Here is a 20,317-nt window from a genome sequence, read left to right as displayed (position 1 = left end):
CTAGTGTTTTACAATATGATACTCCATTCCAATTACAATGCTCCCCTTCAAACTGGGGTGTTTGGGTATGCAGAGAAGGCCGGTGGAAATGAGGCTGGTAGGACTTTAAATTTGAGTTCTGAAGTAGGTGCCTCCTGAGCAGTGTTGACTAGCATTTTGGAAAGGGATGAAAGATTTCAATGTAATTCTGTGGGAACTTGATTTTTATAGGTCTAGAGAGACTATCCAAATTATAATACATATAAATACTTTTTAAGATTTTATTTATTTATTTATTTTAGAGGGAGCAAGAAAAGGGCAGAGGGAGAATCCCAAGAAGACTCCTTGCTGAGCACAGAGCCTGATCAAGTCAAATGCTCACCTGACTGAGCCACCCAGGAAGCCCCCCAAATTATTATATTCAACAACTATAAAGGTTAGGTAAGACTAAAGTCACAACAGAACTCTTCTGACTAGGTCCTCCTCTGAAAGAGCAAATTATAAATTAAGAGCTCATACTACCAATAATGCAGCTGGGAATATGGATTGAAGAAATGGAGTAAGATTTCACTACCAGTGTTCAGTTGTGTCTATTCATATAAAAAAAAATGCATGACCATTAACAGATGTTATTTGCAATCAAGTAGAAAGAAAACATAAGATAAAAATTCCATGTCTTGAAAAAATCAATTAGCAATGAAGTCAAATCTGGTTTTTTTTTTTTTATTCATTATATCAATGAACTCTAATTTCTAAAATGTTGGTGCTTTTTCTGGTCTATGATTATTGCTTCTGATGGAAACCCAACTTGCTCAATATAGCTGATTACAAATAATTTAGATGTGATCTAAAATAAAAATAGAAATGACTTCATCCTTTGGGCAAGAGGCTGTTCTAAAATCCTAGTTTAAATACAGATGGTGCATCTACAGTGAGCCTTGAGAATGTTATTTAGAAAGAGTTTCAGAAGATCTCTGAACTCATGGAAAGACATTGGAGCAGTCCATTTTAGAAACTGTTAAGTTTTGTTGGGTGGAAAGATCTCCCACAAAGAGCCAAGATTTTCATTAAGACAAGGTAGAAAATAAATGTTAAAATAAATGGGATGAGAACAAATTTTTTTTTCACTTTGCGAAGACTCGGGGGTCCCATTCAGAGATGAATTTGGTCACGAAAGATCAGGATACTGGGGCCCACCCTGGCTTTTAGATCTGTTTTCAACCTTACTACTTGTAAGTTACTTATTCTATGGACAATGGGATGTAACATAAAGAGGGCAGGGTTACTTTAGACAAATAAACATCATAGGCTCTTTTCTTTACCCCTTTTCTTGCTACCCACAGCTAGACAAGGTCCCTTGTCCTAATTTCGTTCATTAAGCAAAGCTTATAACACAGTGTCTCCTACTCAGAAGGAATCACATGAATTAATTCATGCAGGTATTCAGCTCTCTTGTTTTCTAAGTTTCCACATAGCACCTTCCTTGTGTTAGCTTAATTAACTTCCTGCAAGCAGAATGTTCCACTTGCTCAGCTGAGAGATGTTAGCAAGTTATTGGTTGGGGAAAGCACCTTTTAAAAAATTAATATTCTTAAAAAATATGGGGCAGCAGTAATATACAGCGCTTGGGTGTAATCGTGTAAACAAGGCAGCCTGGACGCTACCATTTTTTAGGTAAATGTTCACTTCTCATCTGCAAAATCGGGAGAAGACCTTACTGAGTACACCTATACAAACAGAAAGGACTCCGAGGGACTGGGAAGACACCCTTTTGCTGATCCCAGAAGGGAATGATCAGCATCCTTGCCTTTTAGTTCTCAATAAAGCTCCAATTAGGGGAGGAGGTAGGCTCTGGGGGATGATCACGAAAATTCTAGATCTCAGCGTTTCCTAACCTATAAACGGGATGGATCGTGTTCACCTATTTCAATGAGAGACCACCTTCAACCCTTCTGTCTCTTTCAGGTCCCTAAGGATCCTCGCTTTAGTTCTGGCTCCTTGCGCCGCCTGGCGGCTGTTTCCAGAAGTCGCCTGCGAGCTTCGGGGTCCTAGCTGCGGCCAGGCCTGTCCAAAGATTTGCCGAATTCCAGAGAACTTGTCTCCGCCCCTCCCCACTGCCCGTTGAGGATTTTAAAGACGGCGATGAAAGGGCCGAGGTTAAGACGAAGGGGGCGTCCGGCAGCCTCTCCACCTCCGCAAGGATGACGGAGTCAGGCGGTCCTCGGGCAGCTCGCGACCCGGAAGTCGCCGCCGGCGCGAGGCCCCCGTTGCCGAGCGCGGGCGCGCGGGGCGGAGCTTGGCGGAGAGGGGGACGGGGTCGTCGGGGCTGCCGCCGCTCCCGCTCCTCGAGTTGGCGGCTCCCTCGGGGGCTGCTAGGCGGGCGTCGAGTCCGCAGGGCGCGCGGCCGCGGTCGCTGGGTGACACGCTCAGCCGCGGCCAGAGGCGACATGAGCGCCGCGGGGCTGCTGGCTCCGGCTCCGGCCCCGGCTGGAGCACCGCCGGCCCCGGAGTACTATCCCGAGGAGGACGAAGAGCTGGAGAGCGCCGAGGACGACGAGCGCAGCTGCCGTGGCCGCGAGTCGGATGAAGGTGCGTCCTCTGGCTGGCCCGGCAGCCCGGGGCGGGGGTGGGACCTCTGAGGGAGTGAGTGGGCTGTAGGGAGTGGGGCGGGGCGACCGGCGGGGCGACCTCCGGGGCTGGGGGAGGCTGAAGGGGCCGCCGGGAGGAGCGCGGCTCCAGGAAGTCACCCCGACCTGCGCTGGGTCGGGGCTTCTGCGGGGACGTCGTACCCTAACAGTTATGGGAAGGAGGGACTTGGGGAACTGTTGTCAGAGCTGGAGGTCCTTTGAAGATTCTGTCCTCCCCTCAGCCGTCTCTGGTGAACCTCAGGTCTTTCCTGGTTGGAATGAAAAAGCCTTCCATTGAGTATTTTGAGTACCCCTCCCCTTTTGAGTTCGGGAGAGAATCAGAGTAAAGCCCGGCTTGGCTTCCAGGTGCTCTCCCCGACCCTGCACGCCGCGGAAATGCTTCAGTCAGCCCTGCTTTGGGCAGCGCAGGTCAGGTTGCTTAAAAGAACGGAACCTGGAATCAGCCAGATCTACGTCTAAATTTGGCTCACTGAACCCAGCTTTGTGACCTTCGACAGCTTACTTAAGCTCGCGAGCCTCAGTTTCCTTGGCTGTAACGGGGCTTCCTAGCGTAGGTGTGAGGATTAAATGAGACGTGCATAAAGTACTTGGCCTGGTACTCAGTGGGTGTTTTCGTAGCACTGGGGAAGCAGGCGCAGGGCAGAGATAGGGATTTGCTTAATGGTGCCCAGGTGTTGTGTTTTCAGTTCCACGTTCTTTACGTTATCATTACTGCCTCAGAACACAGTTTTTCAAACTGGGCTTTACAGTTTGGCAAGTGTGAGGAAGACAGTTCTGGAAGGATTGAGGAAGGAGCTACTGGGGAAGGAGAAACGTGGGGGGGGGACCATTAAAGGACACTGGAGGGGTGCCTGGGTGGGTTAAAGTGGGTTAAAGCCTCTGCCTTCAGCTCAGGTCATGATCCCAGGGTCCTAGGATTGAGCCCCTCATCAGGCTCTCTGCTCAGCGGGGAGCCTGCTTCCCCCACCCCTGCCTGTCTCTCTGCCTACTTGTGATCTCTGTCAAATAAATAAATAAAATCTTTTTTTTTTTAAAGGGACACTGGAGAAGAAAGGGGAGATAGAGACCAATATATGGGTGGAATATAGGGCTGTGGAGCAAAAGCTTGGACTAGTTGCCAGAATGAGGAATAGGTTTTATTCATCTCAGTTCCCCACTGCCTAGTACAGTGGCTGGCCTATGACAGGAATTCAGTGAAGGTCTCATGACTGAAAGAGAGGAGAAGGCTTTGTGAGGATTTGGATCTGCAGCAGACTTTTAAAAGGCAGCGACACCTGCAGATAATAAAGTTGAAGGAACTAATTGCGTTTGGTTAAACTACGTTTGAAGACAGGCCTTAACCAGGGATTTTCAATGTGAGACACTTGTAATTGCTCTTAATGCCCACAAGGGGGAGCGGCGAAGCCAAAATAGATTTTTATCCTTGCTCAAGCAGGTCTGTTGAAATTATGTAGACACTCTACTATTTACTTTAAGAACAATGTTTAAAGTGTTCTGAAACACTTTCTGTTTTATCATCTTGTCGTCTTTCTTCTCCCTTTAGTTGTAACTTTGAAAATAATTTCATTTGTTAGAGTTCACTTCATTGATTTGGTTCTCCTTTGGATAGAGGTGATGTAAAAATCCGTTAAGGCCATGGACCAGAAGAGAATGGACTTACTCGGTCATTTTGGAGCAGTGAGCAAGGCCTGGCTGCCTCTAGTTGTTCTGTCTGATGCAGCTCTGTTTCCTGAGGGGCCAGAGGGGCTTCTGTAGAAGTAGCAGCCTTGACCACAACTGTCTCACGGACCCTGTTCTCTGGTTGCACTTGAGACAAAGACAGCTCTTTGCATAAGTCTGGCCATGTCTAAGTTGGAAATGGCATTTTCTTTCCTAAAGTAACTATGTAATCTTTTTCACTGATGGCTTCCAATGGGCCTGCATTCATTTTACAGAAGTTTCGGTGTCACTTTGTCAGGTGATACCATCTTTATGAATTATGATTTTAACAAATCTTTCTTCCCTGATTTTACTTAGACACCGAAGATGCTAGTGAAACTGACCTGGCAAAGCATGATGAAGAGGACTATGTAGAAATGAAGGAACAGTGAGTGTGATTCTTATATTTCTTGCTTGGAATACAGAATTGACAAGTAAATCTTGACAGTGACCTTGTATGTATGGTTTTGGGAGCTTCCAAAGTCCAGTGTGTCTGTGTAGTTTCCCCCTTTAAATTTGTCATGTGTAATCGGTCTTCCTGTTAAAAGAATCTTTAGCGCATTGGCTAGGAAGAACCTTGAAGGAAATGATTCCAGGGAAATAAGGCCACAGATCTGGAGAGAACTGTTCCCCAGTTCTTCATGTTTTTGTTTAAATGTGAAAACCATTACTCAGGATAAAGGGTGCGTCATAGCTATTTGGTTCTCGGATGGAAATGACCCCTCTGAGAGCTAATGGTGTGCTGGCGCCTAGAGAGCTTAGGGAGAGCTGGACTGGCGAGCAGGGCTCCTGACTCCTGCTCCGGTGCCCTTTCCTCTGGTCACACATCCTGGCCCAAGCCTTCTCTAACTGTGCCTAGAGAAACCAGAACCACTCGTTTTTATTCTAAACGCAGATGGAAGACTGTATAAAATAGATCTCAGAAGTATTTGTTGAATGTATTTTGAGGATCTTGATTTGACTTTAAATTCTTTTATCTTTAAACTAGATGATCCACATTCCTTTTTTTGTAGGTCCTATTTTGCCAATGGTTCGTGACCATCGTCTGGATTCTGTTCTCCTTTTCAGGCTCTGGAATCCAAAGGGGTAATTCAGCTAAATTCCACCAATGCTGCATAAAGAAGGATTACTTTAATAATTCATGTGATTTTTCTCACAGCTTCATTCCTGAAACTGTGCTTCGTCTTTATTTTTATTCTCTTCAGGCTTTTTACTGATTTACCTTGAACCATTTCCACATACCTTTCCTTTTACCAAATCTGAATTTGTTTGCTTGTTTATTTTTTCAGTACAAACTCCGAAGTCAAAGGCATTGTTTGCTGCATTCGGTGTGGTGGAAAATTGAATACACGGGGTTCTAAATACTGACATACCGTGTGCAGTTTATACATCTGTTCTCTCTGTTTGGCACGTATAAGCATTCTTTTGAGTTGTTTTTTTTTTTAATTGAATGTGCCTCAATACTGGATACAGAAAAATTTTTTATTAAAATTGAATGCCTTGTGTGATTCAAGGTGAGTGTTGAGAGTACATCAGAATTCTCATTGATCTTTTGATCAGACCACCTGTGTAATTGCCAGATTCTGCCGACTCTTTCCTCAGTCTGTGTGAATAGTTCAGTTGTATTTACAGCCCTTACTGGAGCAGCCAAAACGCTCTTGTGCCTGTTATTTGTTGGACAGTGTTTGTTCAGGTTGCAAATCTTGTTTCTGTCACTGTAAAATTGGGGGTGTTTTTCAGGTAGAAACAAAAATACTGTTGATTTATTTATGGAATCCACCATTCAAACTGACCTTGTTGTGGGGCATCTGGGTGGCTCAGTCATGGGGTGTCTGCCTTGGCTTAGGTCATGATCCCAGGGTCTTGGGATCGAGCCTCGCATTGGGCTCCCTGCTCAGTGGGAAGCCTGCTTCTCCCTCTCCCACTCCCCCTGCTTGTATTCCCTCTCTCACTGTCTGTCAAATAAATAAAATCTTAAAACAAAACAAAACAGACTTGTCAGAGTGTATAATTGCTTATAATCCATTTGGTGTGGGTGGGGGGAGAGAATAATGCGCTAGGCAGTTTTGCTTTGTGTGTGCTGTGTGTTCTCATCCAGCTGGGGCTGCAAATAAATCCTGCATTTTAACTTTTGTTACTGAATAACTATTATTTCTGATCCTAGAAGAGTAGTGCTTTTAGAAAATGACATGAAGGTTTATTAACTTGGTGCTTACACAGCTATGCTATCTACATAGCAAAACGTGCCAAAGGCATAATCTTACTCCTTTAGAATTTATAATCAAATTGTAGAGTTGGTAGAAGAGCTGCTGTGTTAATGCCTTTGTTACGTTTTCGTGTATGTTATTTATACTTCTAAATCTGGAAGGAAATGGCATCACACTTTAGATTTTTCTTTGTATCTTCTTGCCTGTTTATCATTGTACTTTATTAAAATCTGCGTGTCTTCATTTTTGTAGATTTTGGACTGATTCTCTAAAGGTGCGATAATACAGGAGAGTCTGCAGAACTGGGATATGATTCAAGAACACAGAATCCTTGTACTTTTCTGATCCCATTAGCTGCTAGTACATTTTAAACCGGCTGGCGGACTTCCATTTTCTGTCTCCTAAAGGACATTGATAATGTTCCCGTAACAGCCTAGGCGGTCCCTGTGTGTAGATTATTTTGGAATCAAGTATTGAATGCTTCTGTCTCTCAGTGTGGCTTTCGTTGTCTTTCTTCACAGGATGTATCAGGATAAACTGGCTTCCCTCAAGAGACAGTTACAGCAGCTGCAGGAAGGTTGGTGTGTGTTCTCACCCTTCGTTTCGTTTCTTTCTTTTTTTTTTTTTTTTTTAAGATTTTATTTATTTGACAGGGAGAGACACACAGCGAGAGAGGGAACACAAGCAGGGGGAGTGGGAGAGGGAGAAGCAGGCTCCTGGCCAAGCGGGAGCCTGATGCGGGGCTCGATCCCAGGACCCTGGCATCATGACGTGAGCTGAAGGCAGCCACATAACAACTTAAGCCACCCAGGCGCCCCTCACCCTTTGTTTCTAAATACACTGAGTATCACAAGCCTTCGAAGTCTGTGTATTTAACACCCCTGTGGGGAGTGATTTAAAATTTTCGCTACCTTCTGCTGTCAGGAGAGTGGCGATTTTCAAACATTTTTGGACCCTCACTTAGGGCTTTCTGAAGAGCATGAGCTGAAAACCGCTGTGAGCCTAAAGCTAGAGAGAGAGATTGCTAAAGAATACATGAAATTGCACCATTTTTTCCTAAACTAAATGCTGATGAGCTGTGGATTAGCCTTATTGTGTTCTCTGTGGTTTGCTTGGTAAGTTAAAAGTGGACTGTATCTTGTCCAGGGCTGTTTCCAGCTAAAGGCAGTTCAGCACGGGGTTGGGAGCGTTGGCTCTCAGGGCCGTCACGTGCCTGAATCCTTACTGTACTGCTTTCTGGAAATTTGACCTTGGGTGCATCACTTCTTCCTGCTTAAATTTGTTTTCCAATCTTTGAAATGCACAGAGTGGAAGCCAATGATGTGATTAGTGGTGAGGGGTGTCTAGCCCTGCGGGGTGCACTGGGAGCTCGGACAGCTGTGGCCAGCAACGCTTTGGCTTATTTTGGGGGGGCCCCTCATCAGTGAAGCATCTTTTCCACTAAGTCCTTATATTCCCTGAACTACGCCATCTGACATTCATTTTTGCTAAATAGTGAAAAATGGTTCCCATGAATTGCATTTATATATCTTTGTTTTATTTGTTTTTTTTTTTTCCCTTTCCATAATAATGGAAGTATTACCAGAGAAAGGAATACATTCTGCTCTAGCAAGTCTGTAGGGCGTACCTGGCATGGTTGAGTGAGGGATTTTGAAAAAGGTATCCTACTAATGAATTATGATCAGGAAACCCTTCCCATATTAATTCTGACTCCTAATTCACTGATGTTGGAACAGCAATGACTTGCGTAGACATTTGGTGAAAATCTATACCTGAGCTTTTCAGAATTGTCACTGGCCATGTGTGGCTATTTAAATTTAATTAAATAAAATTAATAATTCAGTTCCTCAGTGCACTTGCTACATTTCAGGTGCTTAGTAGCTGTGTATGACTGGAGGCTCCCGTATTGAACAGTGAAACCTAGGACCTTTTCGCCGTTGCAGAGAAAGTCCTACTGGACGGCATGTGATCTGGGCCTTACTGAGAGAATGAGCTTTTTTCCGAAAAGGGAGGCCCATTGACTCCAACTGTAGCAGCAGGTGATCAGAGTCACTTGAGGAAGCGTGTACCTTTCCACTCCCATCACTTGCTCTAGCAAGCGTTACTTGCTACAGTCTTAATCCACTAGGTGGGGTGATTTCTGCTCTGGGCCTTGGTTGAGAACCAGAGTCTAGTTAGCTCTGTTTGCACGTTCCATTCCCTGGTTTTATTTACTCTGATGGTATTAAAACAGTTATTGCTGGTGCTAGACAATTTTAGGAACTGAAATGTAGGGCAGATTGATTTTCAAAGTAACATTTTATTTTGTAAATCTCAAAATCAGGTACGTTACAGGAATATCAGAAGAGGATGAAAAAACTAGATCAGCAGTACAAAGAGAGGATCCGAAATGCAGGTGAGGCTCTGTCTCAGGTGGGAACACATCATCTTCAGGTGTCTTTTTGCTGGTCATCTATATAATGTGGCCATAAGAGCTGTTGTCTAAAATGCAAATTCTATATTCTCAGATATGGGGGAGGAGAGAGTTTTGGGGAAGAGAGACTCCAAAGCTTCAGTTGTAGAAAACTGGCTCATCTTTCTTCCAGTGGCCAATGAACGGCCTGTAGTTGAGCTTACTAGTGGTGGCTCTATACAAAATAGGCTCCCTGGCTCCCCCGGGTAAGTGGTCTCACACATTCTTTCTCATGTCTGCATGGCTGCCCGAGTGGACCATGGGAGGAGCTACATGGGAAAGAACTGTAGCTTGTTCACTCTTGCTGGAAGGTTGTTTCTTCTGGTATCCTCTGCTCTGGGAGGAAGGGGTGTTCTTGTTTTTCTGCTGGAGTATTACAAGCATTTAGGGGAAGAGTATACTGTAACAGAGTAAATGTATTCATTCAGTAAGAATTTGTTGAGCACCTGCTACATCCAAGCTCTGAGCAGCATGAAATAGTGGAACACATTGTCCTTGACTTTAGGAAATGTGCGATTTCATTGACAGAAGACATCCAAACATGGAAAAAGTTAAGGAACTTTCTGAGGTAAATGAAGAATCATGCAAAAAGTAAGATGTGATGACTGTTCAAAGTGCATAAACATTCCTGGGCTTACAGGGAATGTGTCATAAGTGTTCAATTTGGAAGCTCCTCGTCAGCCAGCATTTTGAGCGCCAGCATGGTATCTGTCCCTGCAGTGGTGAAAGTGATGTTGGGTTTTCAGATGAGGTCTGGGTGCCATTCCTCGGGCTGCTGTCCTCTCGCTTTCTGATCCGGTGACTTCCCAGCTTCCCATTGGTGGAACTTTTCCATCCTCTAGGAAGTAGATGTCCCTTGTACACCAACAGGCAGAAGAGGAGCTGAAGGGCATGGGAGGCACTGGGAAAAAGGAAATAATAGCCTCTGTCCACATCCTGGCTGCCCCTAAGGTTACCCCCACTGCGAGCTGAGTTCCTAAGGCACCTCCTTGGGACATCGGTGAAATCCCCTGCCACCTTCCCAGTGTTCCCCTGTAGCAGGGAAAGGTGCACTGTGGAAGGACGAAGGCCCAGGTTTGGTCTCCTCTCTGCACCTTAGATCTTGTGCCTGTAAGGAGGTTTGCTCTTGGAACCTCAGGTTCCCCATCTGGAGAGGGGAGTATAGATACCTCACAGAACTGGTTTAAGAGGCAAGGAAGGAAAGTAAACTGACATGAGCCGCAGCTAGAACTGCAGCATCAGTATTGAGTGGTTTTCCTTAGTTCCACTCTCTCAGTCCTGTTCTTGCAAGTTCTTTCAGAAACATTTTCTGTCCCCTGTCCCCTCACCCCCCAGGTATAAATGCTGAAGAACTCCTAAGTCAGTCCCAGCTTGAGCCTTAAAGGGCACGTTCTCACAGAGCTAACCCACTTGTTCTTGTTGTATCGGTGCCTGGCTGTTGTAACTCAGACCATAACCAGCAGCTCTGAGAGCTGATGGCCACTTTGACTTGGCACAGGGGTAGTTTTTTTTTTTTTTTTTTTCTTTTAAAGATTTTATTTATTTGGGGCGCCTGGGTGGCTCAGTGGGTTAAGCCTCTGCCTTCGGCTTAGGTCATGATCTCAGGGTCCTAGGATCAAGCCCTGCATCGGGCTCACTGCTCAGCAGGGGGCCTGCTCCCCCCTCCCCTGCCTGTCTCTCTGCCTACTTGTGATTTCTCTCTTTATGTCTAATAAATAAATAAAATCTTTATAAAGATCTTTATAAAGATAAAAAAATATAAAGATTTTATTTATTTGACAGACGGATATCACAAGTAGGCAGAGAGGCAGGCAGAGAGAGAGGGAGGAAGCAGGCTCCCTGCTGCAGGGTAGTTTCTAAGAATGACACATAGGCAATGCATCAAATTCATTTGTGCATCTAAAGCACTGGTGGGAGTGAGCGTGTTGGGCTAGGTGTGCCCGGGCTCATGTGCTCAGCTATTCCCAGGGCCAGAGTGATCAGGGCTTCCGGGTGATAGAACACTTGTTCCTTTCCTCAGTTAAATTTCTTTTTCTCTTTCTTTCTTTCTTTTTCTTCCTTTTTTTTTTTTTTAAGTAGGTTCCACGCCTAACGTAGGGCTTAAACTCAAACACCTGAGATTAAGAGTCCTGTGCTCCACTGACTGAGCCAGCCAGGTACCCCTCCTCAGTTAAATTTCTTATTCAGCATCTGTTCATTGAGATCTGAATTCTTAATCTGGAGTCCCGAAACTCAAACTTCTATGAAGTTACCTGTGGCTGTGCATAGATGCTGTTTGAGGAGGAAAGAGATCCGTAGGCTTTATCACATTTGTGAAGGAGACTGGTAAAATGTAATCCACGCCTCCTGGAGTTGTGGGTTCCCCAGCAATCTTTGTGATGTAGGCAGCAGCTTGACCGTCACCCAGAAAAGATGAGATGCCGTGGTTCTATTCTGTTCAAAAGGCTGGCTCTAGAGAGGCTTACAATCTAGTGGTTGGGGAAGCTGCTGCATAAACAGCTACTAGTCGCCTGCACAGAGCGGATGATGAAGAAGCTGGTGACCGATCTCTGGTGGCTGCTTGGATGTGTCCGAGGGGCGGTTGGCAAGTGAAGGGTCCTCAGGAAAGGCTCCGTTAACTCTGAAGCTTGGAATTGCACTCAGACCCAGTGGGTGTTGCCATGGAGGTGAGGCCAGATGAGGGGGCTTGGTGGCCTGTGAAGAATGCCCCCGGGGGGCTCAGAACCTCTGCCCTCTGAGTTCTCTGGGACTGTCCTTCCTTGCCACACAGAGACCTTCACACATGCTTTAAAAACATCAGTGTTGACTCTGCTTCTGGAGTAATTGCGTTGTTACTTCCTGACCCATCCTACCCTGTAGGTACTGAGTGAAAGAAGGGGGATAACTTTCAGTGTTATTTTGTTGGGGTACTTTGGTTCCTGTTGCTTGCTTTTGACCTTGGGCAGAACTGCTGGAAGTGATCCTGTTCGGGGCCAGATTTTAACTGGTCATGAGTGTTTCTTCCATCCTTCCCCTTCATGTATATCAACACTTTCTGATGGAAACATTTTGCTCTGTGTAACCGTGCTCTTAGAAAGCAGTTAGTGCCTCTAAATGAATCCTACCATCACTGTCTAGAAAGGTGACACGGCCTAGCGAATCTAATTGCACATTTTATCTCTTTCAGAGCTCTTCCTCCAGCTGGAAGTAAGTACCTTGGATCTTCGGGGTTGCAGCCCTCTCTGAGACTGGAATCTTGCTTTCCCAATCCAGAGAACCTTTCCTTCTGTCACCACATGGACAGTTAAGCCCCCAGCTGCAAGCCTTCGTCACTGTTCTGTTTGACTAAAGGACATGTTGGGTCTCAATTTAGAAATTCCCATCTATTCATTTGTAGGTTGAACAGCCTCTGCTTGTCACAGGACACTAGGGGATACTCGCCTTTCACTGCTTTCTTGTTGACTTTTTATCTCACGTTAAAGCCATCCGGGAGTATGTCTGAATTATAATCGTCTAATAATTTGTTATATTGGTCCTTGACGCAGCCCAGCCTCTGAATTGGCTCAGTGGTTCAGGTTTTACAGCTGAAGCTGTCTGGGTCAGTAGGAAAGACGGATTTAACATTTTTGCTTTCCTTCAGCAGACATCTAAGTGTTGGTTCTTTGTGAAGCATAGTGTGGTGATACAGAGATGGGGGCCTGAATCTTGGATGATGATCTCTTCCTGGGGTGGCTAGTGTGTAGGTGTGGGGAAGTCCCGACTTTATCAGAGCCACACAGGAGTGTGAGAAGGTCATGCTTTAGCAGAGCACGTTATCAGACGCCATTCTACTCTGAAGTCAGTGCAGCACGCATTGTCACAGCCCGCAGGATTATGGGATCCGCAGCTGTGGCCCACCATAAGCGGCCTTGTTTTTCACTTAATACGATGGTGAGATTTGAAAAATGAATACTTTTTTAATTTAGTATTTCAGTGTTTGAGTACTTGAGGGTTCAGGGGTACGTAATAGATGATCTTCTATTCTAGTTGATCTTCATCTTGGCATAAATACCAACAAATATAGTAACTTGGGCCATCTTGACTCAGTATTTTGTAATTGCAATTAATTTTGAAGGTAGGTATTACAACCGGAATATACTGTTTTCCTCCGAAATTGTGGCTTTAAAAGAGTTTGTCTTTGAGAATCTTAAGTTCTATTAACATAGAAGCCACGCAGTGTCAGAGGTGGGAGAGAGGAAATACCGAGTAGCAAGGGGGGTACGCTCGTAAAGATAAGCAGAAGCCGTATGGTTCAGTTTTACGCGTTCACGGGGAAACTTGTTCCCGGACGTCTCGCTACTGCCAGTGCACGTGTGAGGGCCGCTCTCCCACATTTCTTGTAAAGGTGTTTTCTGGGCTCCTGAGTGCAGAGTCAGGCTTGGAGGCGGAGTTCTGGTTGCAAGGGCCCCACGGAGCCCTAGCCTGTGTTTCTCTTCCGCTCAGACTGAACAGGTGGAGAGAAACTACATTAAAGAGAAGAAGGCAGCGGTGAAAGAATTCGAAGACAAGAAGGTGGAGCTGAAGGAGAACCTGATTGCTGAGCTGGAGGAGAAGAAGAAAATGATCGAAAATGAAAAGCTGACTATGGAGCTGACGGGAGGTATGAAAGCACCCCAGAGTGGGATCCCGGGAGCCCTGGGTGGGGCCCGGAGGTGTGCTGCGGTCCTGCCTGTGTTGTGCCTCAGTTCCTTCTCCAGAGTGAGCCGGAAGGAGGGTGGGCTTTGACCCGACAGCTCAGAGTTCTAGCTCCGTGTGGTACTGGCTGTGTGACTTCAGTCAAGCTATTGAATGTCTCTGAGCCTACTTCCCCCTCAAGAAAATGGGACTGATCAGACCTTGTCTCACAGGATTGTGGTCAGCAGTGTGAGTGCCTAGCACACTGCCCTGTGCGGAACAGGTGTTCAGTGAATGGTAGACCTTTAGTCATGGCTGCAACTGCTGGCTTATGCTTTATTCAAATTCCTGGGTCAGCTGCCATTCATGGATGACTTACCCGAGTCTCTCTGGGGTGGTGGGAATCTCTCCGCTTTGTATTTTTCAGTCTGCCTTAATTACAGAAAAGGCATTGTCTTCCTTTGACCTAGATGTGAGAACAAAGGCGTTAGACTGTATCATCTGTGCTCTTAGATCCCTTCCCTAGGTGTTACTGTGAACATTTCAGACAGAGTTGGTACAAATTTGGCAGGAGTAAGCTAAACTGAACTAGTTTCCTGTAAAGGTAGTAAAGTTACATTAGACTCTGTGCCAGTCCTCCCTTGCCTTCTAGTTTTTAGTTATCCGCATACGGGAACTCAGCAGGATGTAGGCAAGTTTAAGGGAGAAACAATATGGGCTGTTCTGTTGCCATATGTAGACTGATGAATCCTAGAAGGATGCAGGGCGGGAAGTGGCTCGAACTATGTATTTTGGAACTTGGCAAAATTTCTGTCAGCGAATACTGCAAGACAAGCCAGTGGGGAGTTTGTCACCTGGCTGTGGGAGCGCTTGCCTTCTGTACACCCTCACATTTCCCTCTTACCGTGTGCGGAAGGTGCTCCAGCTCTGGCATGTCTCGTTTTAGCAAACGTCCGTAAGAGATGCGTTGTTTTCAGATTAAGTCCTTGGGGGCGGGCTTGAAAAGTGAGAGTTGAGAAGTAATATTTCCTCTTCTGTATTTCTGGTGCTGTGACCCAACACGGCCCTTCGATTGACATAAACGTCTGGCCCCAACCCCCATGATATACCTGTGAGAATGTGGTGTGTCTGAAGCGGGTGGGGGGGGGGGTCTGATTCTTGAAAAGTCTCTCGTCTGGTATCTCTCTCCTTAAAAGACTTGGCAGAAGGAATTAATTCCTTGAAGGCCTCTGCAAGCGGCTTAGAAATTTTTTTTTTTTTTTTTTTTTGGTGAGAGTGGATGTTAAAATAGCATCTTCAGACAGCACTGTCTTGTTCTTGTGGCCACGCTTTGTTGATGAGACCGCTAGCACAGTGCTGCCTTGTTTGGTACCAGTCTGCCTGCCTGTTTTCTGACCTGGACACCATTTTCTTTGACGATGGCTGTTTCTGGCGTTGATGCCTCATCGCTCTCTGTTGGAGCCACCAGATGTTCAGGAGTCTTCATTAGGCTAGTGGGAAATAGTGTCGGTTTATAGCTGCTCCCTTTCCATCTGCAGGGAAAGATATCATCACCTTACCTGTGATTTGGTATCCTGCTTATTGACAAGCGTAGACATTGTTCGGCCAGGCTGTTTTGCAGCCAGAATCTTAACTGGGACAGGAGGCCTCCCCAGTGACTGGAGGCTGAGCCTGCCAGGGTAGAAAAGACAAATAAATGCAGGGAAGTCATTTGTAACGCAGTAAAATAGATTACACAAGTGCTTAAAGCTAGCCGTGGGCATTAAAGGTACCGATGTCCTTCCTCAAGCCATTTGGTACCCTTGGTATGGAAAGCTGTGCCAAGGTAATGATAGAGTGTCGGAAGAAAAGGCAGTGGAGCTAGAAGGATAATTAGCGTTTCCACAGATGGTGCTGCTATGGTGCTGGATTAAAGGCCTGATTTCATTCCTCTCGTTGACTGACTTATTTCACCTTTGTGGATTGGTGCCCAATATCAGCATTGCCTGGCTCTGCCTGGAAAAGATATTTCTTAAAATCTCCTCTTCCGGTTCAACGTGAAGATCTCTCGAAAAACAACGTTGATTTAGAGTCTGATGGGAAGCTTAGAACAAGTAACCCATTGGGAAAGGGGAGATCAAGTGATCTGCTTTGTGCGAAGGGCTCTGAAAGCATTCGCAGACTCTGCGGGAGTTGGCAGAAGGTTCTCTCCACTGCCCACACTGCTTGAGAAGAACTCAGGACAGCGGGTTGTGCAGGTGGAAAGGCGTCCTGTTGGTAAGGAGACCGGGGTGGATTCTCGATCAGTGCTCCCCCACCTGGGGGTGTGCGTGAGTCAGCTGGGGGTCTTGATGACGGGCAGCTGCTGCCTCAGCGGGTCTGAGGTGGAGCCTGCGATCTTGCATTTCTAACTGCCGGCCAGGGGCTGCTGATGCTGTCCGCTGGACCACACTGAGTAGTGAGGGTATAGGTGGAATTTCCTGAGTGTGAGTTTTCTCTGCAGTTGAGGCCAAGGTGGTAAGTAACCCAGTTAATCAGTGTGAACTTAACGAGCTTTCAAGTGTGGGGAGCTTTATCATTCTTTATCCATTTGTCCTCTTCTGTCTTGAGGATAGTTCCCTTTTCTCCTTTGTCTCAACAGCCCGCCAACCACTACTTCATTTTCTTTTGTAAATTTTTGCCTCTCTGGGCATCTTCCAACCCTCAGGCCCCTGTGGCAGCTACTCAGGACCTCATCAAGCCTGTGAGTTTCCCTTAGAAGATAAGTGGATTCATAGCTGGAGCCATGAGTACTTATAGTACTAAAATCAAAATTATGATATCAAAATATAATGTTAAAGGACTGCTTCCTGAGTACGTCCCTCGAGCCAGGTGTTACATAAAAGTATGAGAACTGCCTTGGTAGGCTGATAGATGTGGACGGATCCTGGCCCAGTCATGAACTTGGTTCTGTGGTGCGGTTTTATTATTTAGGAAGGAGACGGTAGAATCTGCTTTGGAGGTTTGGTGCCAAGGTGGGGTGAGACAGTGCCTGTAAGGTGCTTCAAAAAGCGGCTGGCACATAGAGTAAGCACTTAGGGAAGTTGTAAGGTCCTTTGACTTGACTTGGCATAGCGGCCTCAGAGGAACGGAGGCATCTGTTCAGAGTGCCCCAGCGTGGTAGTGCGTAAGCCAGAATTGGTCTTACCCACCACATGATACTGACTTTCTACCATGGAAATACTGTGGATTCGTGTGCTACTGAGTGATTCATAAAATCAGGCTAGTAGGTAAGGACTGTGTCCTCAGGGAGCTTATATTCTCCTAGTTATAAGACTGACACAGCTTCTTCATCTTGCCCAGTGTAAGGTGGTGTCCACAGAGCATGCTCCTAAATGAAGGTGAAGATTTCTCAGGTTTGTTTTTACTGATCGTAAAACCTGGCAGAGGTCTCTGTGGTTGTTCTGATGTGGGTGTGGTTTCCCACAATGAGGAACAGATGCCAGTGAGTAGGAACCTTGGAAGTCCAGGCAAGGAGAAAAGGCCCCACACAATATCTGGCTGGGGAGAGTGGAAGAGGTGACCTGGACTTTGGGTGGAGCAGGCTTGTCGCCAAGACAGCTTTGCTGGTGCTGCCATTGTGAAATCGAGGTGTTTTCAGAGGAAGTTCACTGTCTTGACACCATCCTTATTCTCCGGAGAGCTTTGTCCTGAGGGAGATGGGGCCCTTCGTTCCTACCCTGGTTGGTCACTGAAGACCTGACCTTGATTCTTCTCTCACGTCTCCCCACCCATCTCCTACCAGCACCCACAGCGCCATTCCTGATGTGGATGAGCCCCTCCCAACCCCTTAGGAAGGGGCCTGGGCTTTGCTCTGGGCCACTGGGCTTGCCGCATGTTGCCCTGCTTCTGGTTTGGGGGCAATTGCCAATCTGCTATAGTGGTTATGCTGCAGTGACTTTTTTTTTTCTTTTTTTTAAATTAGTGCAAACCAGCATTGGAGAGGGTGGGGAGAAGCAGAGGGAGAGAAACTCAAGCAGACTCCCCGCTGAGTGCGGAGCGCAGCTTGGGACTCTGATCTCAGGACACTGAAATATGACCTGAGCTGAAGCCAGGAGTCGGATGCTCACCTGACTGAGTCACCCAGGTGCCCCAACATTCTTGAGGATGCTCCTTTGAATCACTGTAGCTGGTATTTTTTCAGCGGCTAAACAAGTATGTTCTTGTGAAGCTTTTACTGCATTTATGTGCCGTAGGCGCGTAAGCTGTTGGAGTGAATGACTAGGTCCAGAGAAGTGTGGAACCCAAGGCCAGCAGGGAAGTGCTAATTGTATGGTAATTGCGGGTAATTAATGTTATCGGGAATATGTCTCCATAGGGACGGTGCTTTAATGGCTCTGCCCAACAGTGACACAGCCTGCGTCCCATTTCGTAGCCAGCCTGCCGGGTGCTACCTGGAGGGTGCCTGTGTCTGTCGAGTGGCTGTTCCCGCTGGCCTTGCCAGTGAGCAGAGTGGGAAGGATTTGCGCTATTGTCACGTAGACACAGTGGTTCGGAGAGGAGTACTCGTTTAGTGTTCTGTCTCCTCTCTTCCTCCCGCCTCTGGTGTGTTGGGTGCTCAGTTGGATCACTCTTGATGTTCAGTTGGACCCATGAAAGGTTTTGGGTTTTCTCAGAGGCTTTCTGACGTAAGTCAGAGTTGTGTTGGGCTCGTCTTCGAGGCCAGCTAACTTCCTGCTCAAGTGCCTTCTCCAGGGCTGCCATGCTCCAGGGTCTGGGTTTTACTCTCGGAAGTTTGATTTTTTGTGGTGGATCCAGATTGAGCGCACTGGGACTCTTGCTGGCCAAACTCCAGGGACCCTGATATTACGGACTCAGAAGGCCAGCCTCTTGCTTCTCGTGAGAAGTGGAACTTCTGGGTGGGTTCAGACCCAGGTAGTCCGATATACTTTCCCCTCTGAAAAATCTAATCGCAGGGGTTGGAGCAAAGTGAGTGGAGTAGGTAATCTGTGTAGTTTGGGGCTGTGATACTTACATGGCAGTCTTCCCTACAAGTTGCATCTTCCACGTGGACCATGGCCAGGCCTGCTCCCCCCTGCTCTCCTGGATGGTGGTGGGGATAGGCCAGTACATTTCAGAGGTGTTTTTCAGAGCACCTTCCTTCTGCTGAAGTCGTCTTGTGGATAAAAATTGATTGGGTAATTGTGGTGACTAGGCTAGTAAAATGGATCAATTTTCACTATTTCCTAAGAAGAATTCGATTATATATTCTGATCTTTGAGTGATGCAGCTACAATTTTCTGAGCTTATCGGTCATGATTAGACTGCATTACTCCCACATTCTCTCAGCTGTGCCTTTACTTGGCTTACTTCCTTCATGTATTGCCCACCTTCGCCACCCCCTAGACTTGGCAGCCCAGAGGGCAGGGCACACTGGGCCATTGTCTTCGGTGAATAGAACATTCCATGATGTCCATGTGCCAGGTGCTCTTTCTCCAGTGGTCTTCGGGTTCGGTGAGCTCCTTTCATACCTTGTTTTCTGAATTAGGTGTGAATGTTGCAGAGCTTCACAGCTGATGTCACTTGTCGTCAAGTATGTAACTTCATTCAGTTGTTTGCCCCTTGGCTTTTTAAAGAGATTTTTGTATGGTGTTTTCTTCGCTGCAGACGTGATAAAACTAGCATTGATTGAACTCTTGCTACGCCAGGCATCGTGTTTAGGGCTTTACTGGTATCAACTCCCATAACCCTTCCAACATCCTGTGGGGGAAGCGTTACTGATGATTCTGTTTTATGAAGAAAGTTGAGACAAGTGTTTACATAGCCTGCCTTAGGTCATGTGGCTGCAGCAGGGAGTCACACCTGCCGGCCTGTAAGTTAGTGGAGAATTGTGCCAGCTTGGCTGAGGGTGAGAGATTGCTGGTAGAGGGGACGACTGTCTCCTCACTTTTTCTCAGGGGCGAGTGTGTTTGTCCTACTTCCTCATACCCCCACTGCCCCCCGTATACCTTTACAAATACTCATCAGGTCTGTGGTTCTCATCACTTACCTTCCACTTATAGGGGGTAAAAAAAATCATTGTTACCCATTTCCCTTTATAAGAGCAACACAGAAGTATTTTTTGACTTCGTACATGTGATTATTATCTATTTACAGATTGTGCACCTTGCTGTGGTGGAAGGGCCACACTTGAATTCCGTAAGGCTGTCCTGTCTGCTGTGCTGATAGTATGCACGGTCATGAATGAATGATACCATCAGGCTTGACGTCATCTAGTCGTTCTGCAGGAAACTCTGTAGAGCCCTTACTGTGTGCCCAAACTATTGCGAGGTGCCGGGGTGGAATACAGGAATCTCTGGGGAAAATGTCCCATACAGTGTGGGGCTTGCTAGCAAGAGCTTTGTACAGAGGTTTGCTCTGGTTGCTTGGAAGATGGTGTGACTCTGGAAGCCATCATGGGACAGGGAGCATTAAGCTGGCTCTCAGGGGATGTTGTGTAGGAGCAGAGGTGATGGTGTGTAAAGGCTTGAGGACATACAGGTGACCTTGGGTGAGAGACTTGGCCTATTTTCTGTAGAGCATGGTGAGCCGTCAAAGTATTGAATAAGAAGGGGGATGTGTAGAATGATCTGATTTGTGTCTTAGGGAGATTGCTCTGTGGGAGGTGAGAATAGGCTGAGGGGATGGAGTTGAGAGGTGGTTTAACAGCAAAACTGTCCATGATCTGGTGACTACGATGTTTT

The 20,317-nt window shown here is 46.4% G+C and overlaps 1 protein-coding gene across 2 annotated transcripts in view; it reads left to right on the top strand.

Moving 5' to 3' along the window:
• The first annotated feature begins 1,944 nt into the window (after positions 1-1,944).
• The window catches only part of SUDS3 (SDS3 homolog, SIN3A corepressor complex component), a 32,499-nt gene continuing 14,126 nt past the window's right edge, over positions 1,945-20,317 (top strand). The window contains exons 1-6 of one of the 2 annotated variants that reach the window (XM_080821195.1): positions 1,945-2,568; positions 4,644-4,713; positions 7,054-7,109; positions 8,856-8,927; positions 12,151-12,170; positions 13,446-13,602. In XM_080821195.1, the coding sequence (XP_080677321.1) occupies positions 2,181-2,568; positions 4,644-4,713; positions 7,054-7,109; positions 8,856-8,927; positions 12,151-12,170; positions 13,446-13,602 (763 nt within the window). In that variant the 5' untranslated portion in view covers positions 1,945-2,180. Of the gene's footprint in view, positions 2,569-4,643; positions 4,714-7,053; positions 7,110-8,855; positions 8,945-12,150; positions 12,171-13,445; positions 13,603-20,317 lie in introns of both variants that reach the window. The other variant, XM_080821196.1, reaches the window with a different exon arrangement.

This window comes from Martes martes, assembly GCF_963455335.1.
Source record: "Martes martes genome assembly, chromosome: 13".
Classification (NCBI taxonomy): Eukaryota; Metazoa; Chordata; class Mammalia; order Carnivora; family Mustelidae; genus Martes; species Martes martes.
The sequence above is the reverse complement of the archived record's forward strand: the minus strand, read 5'-3'. Positions and strand labels throughout refer to the sequence as shown.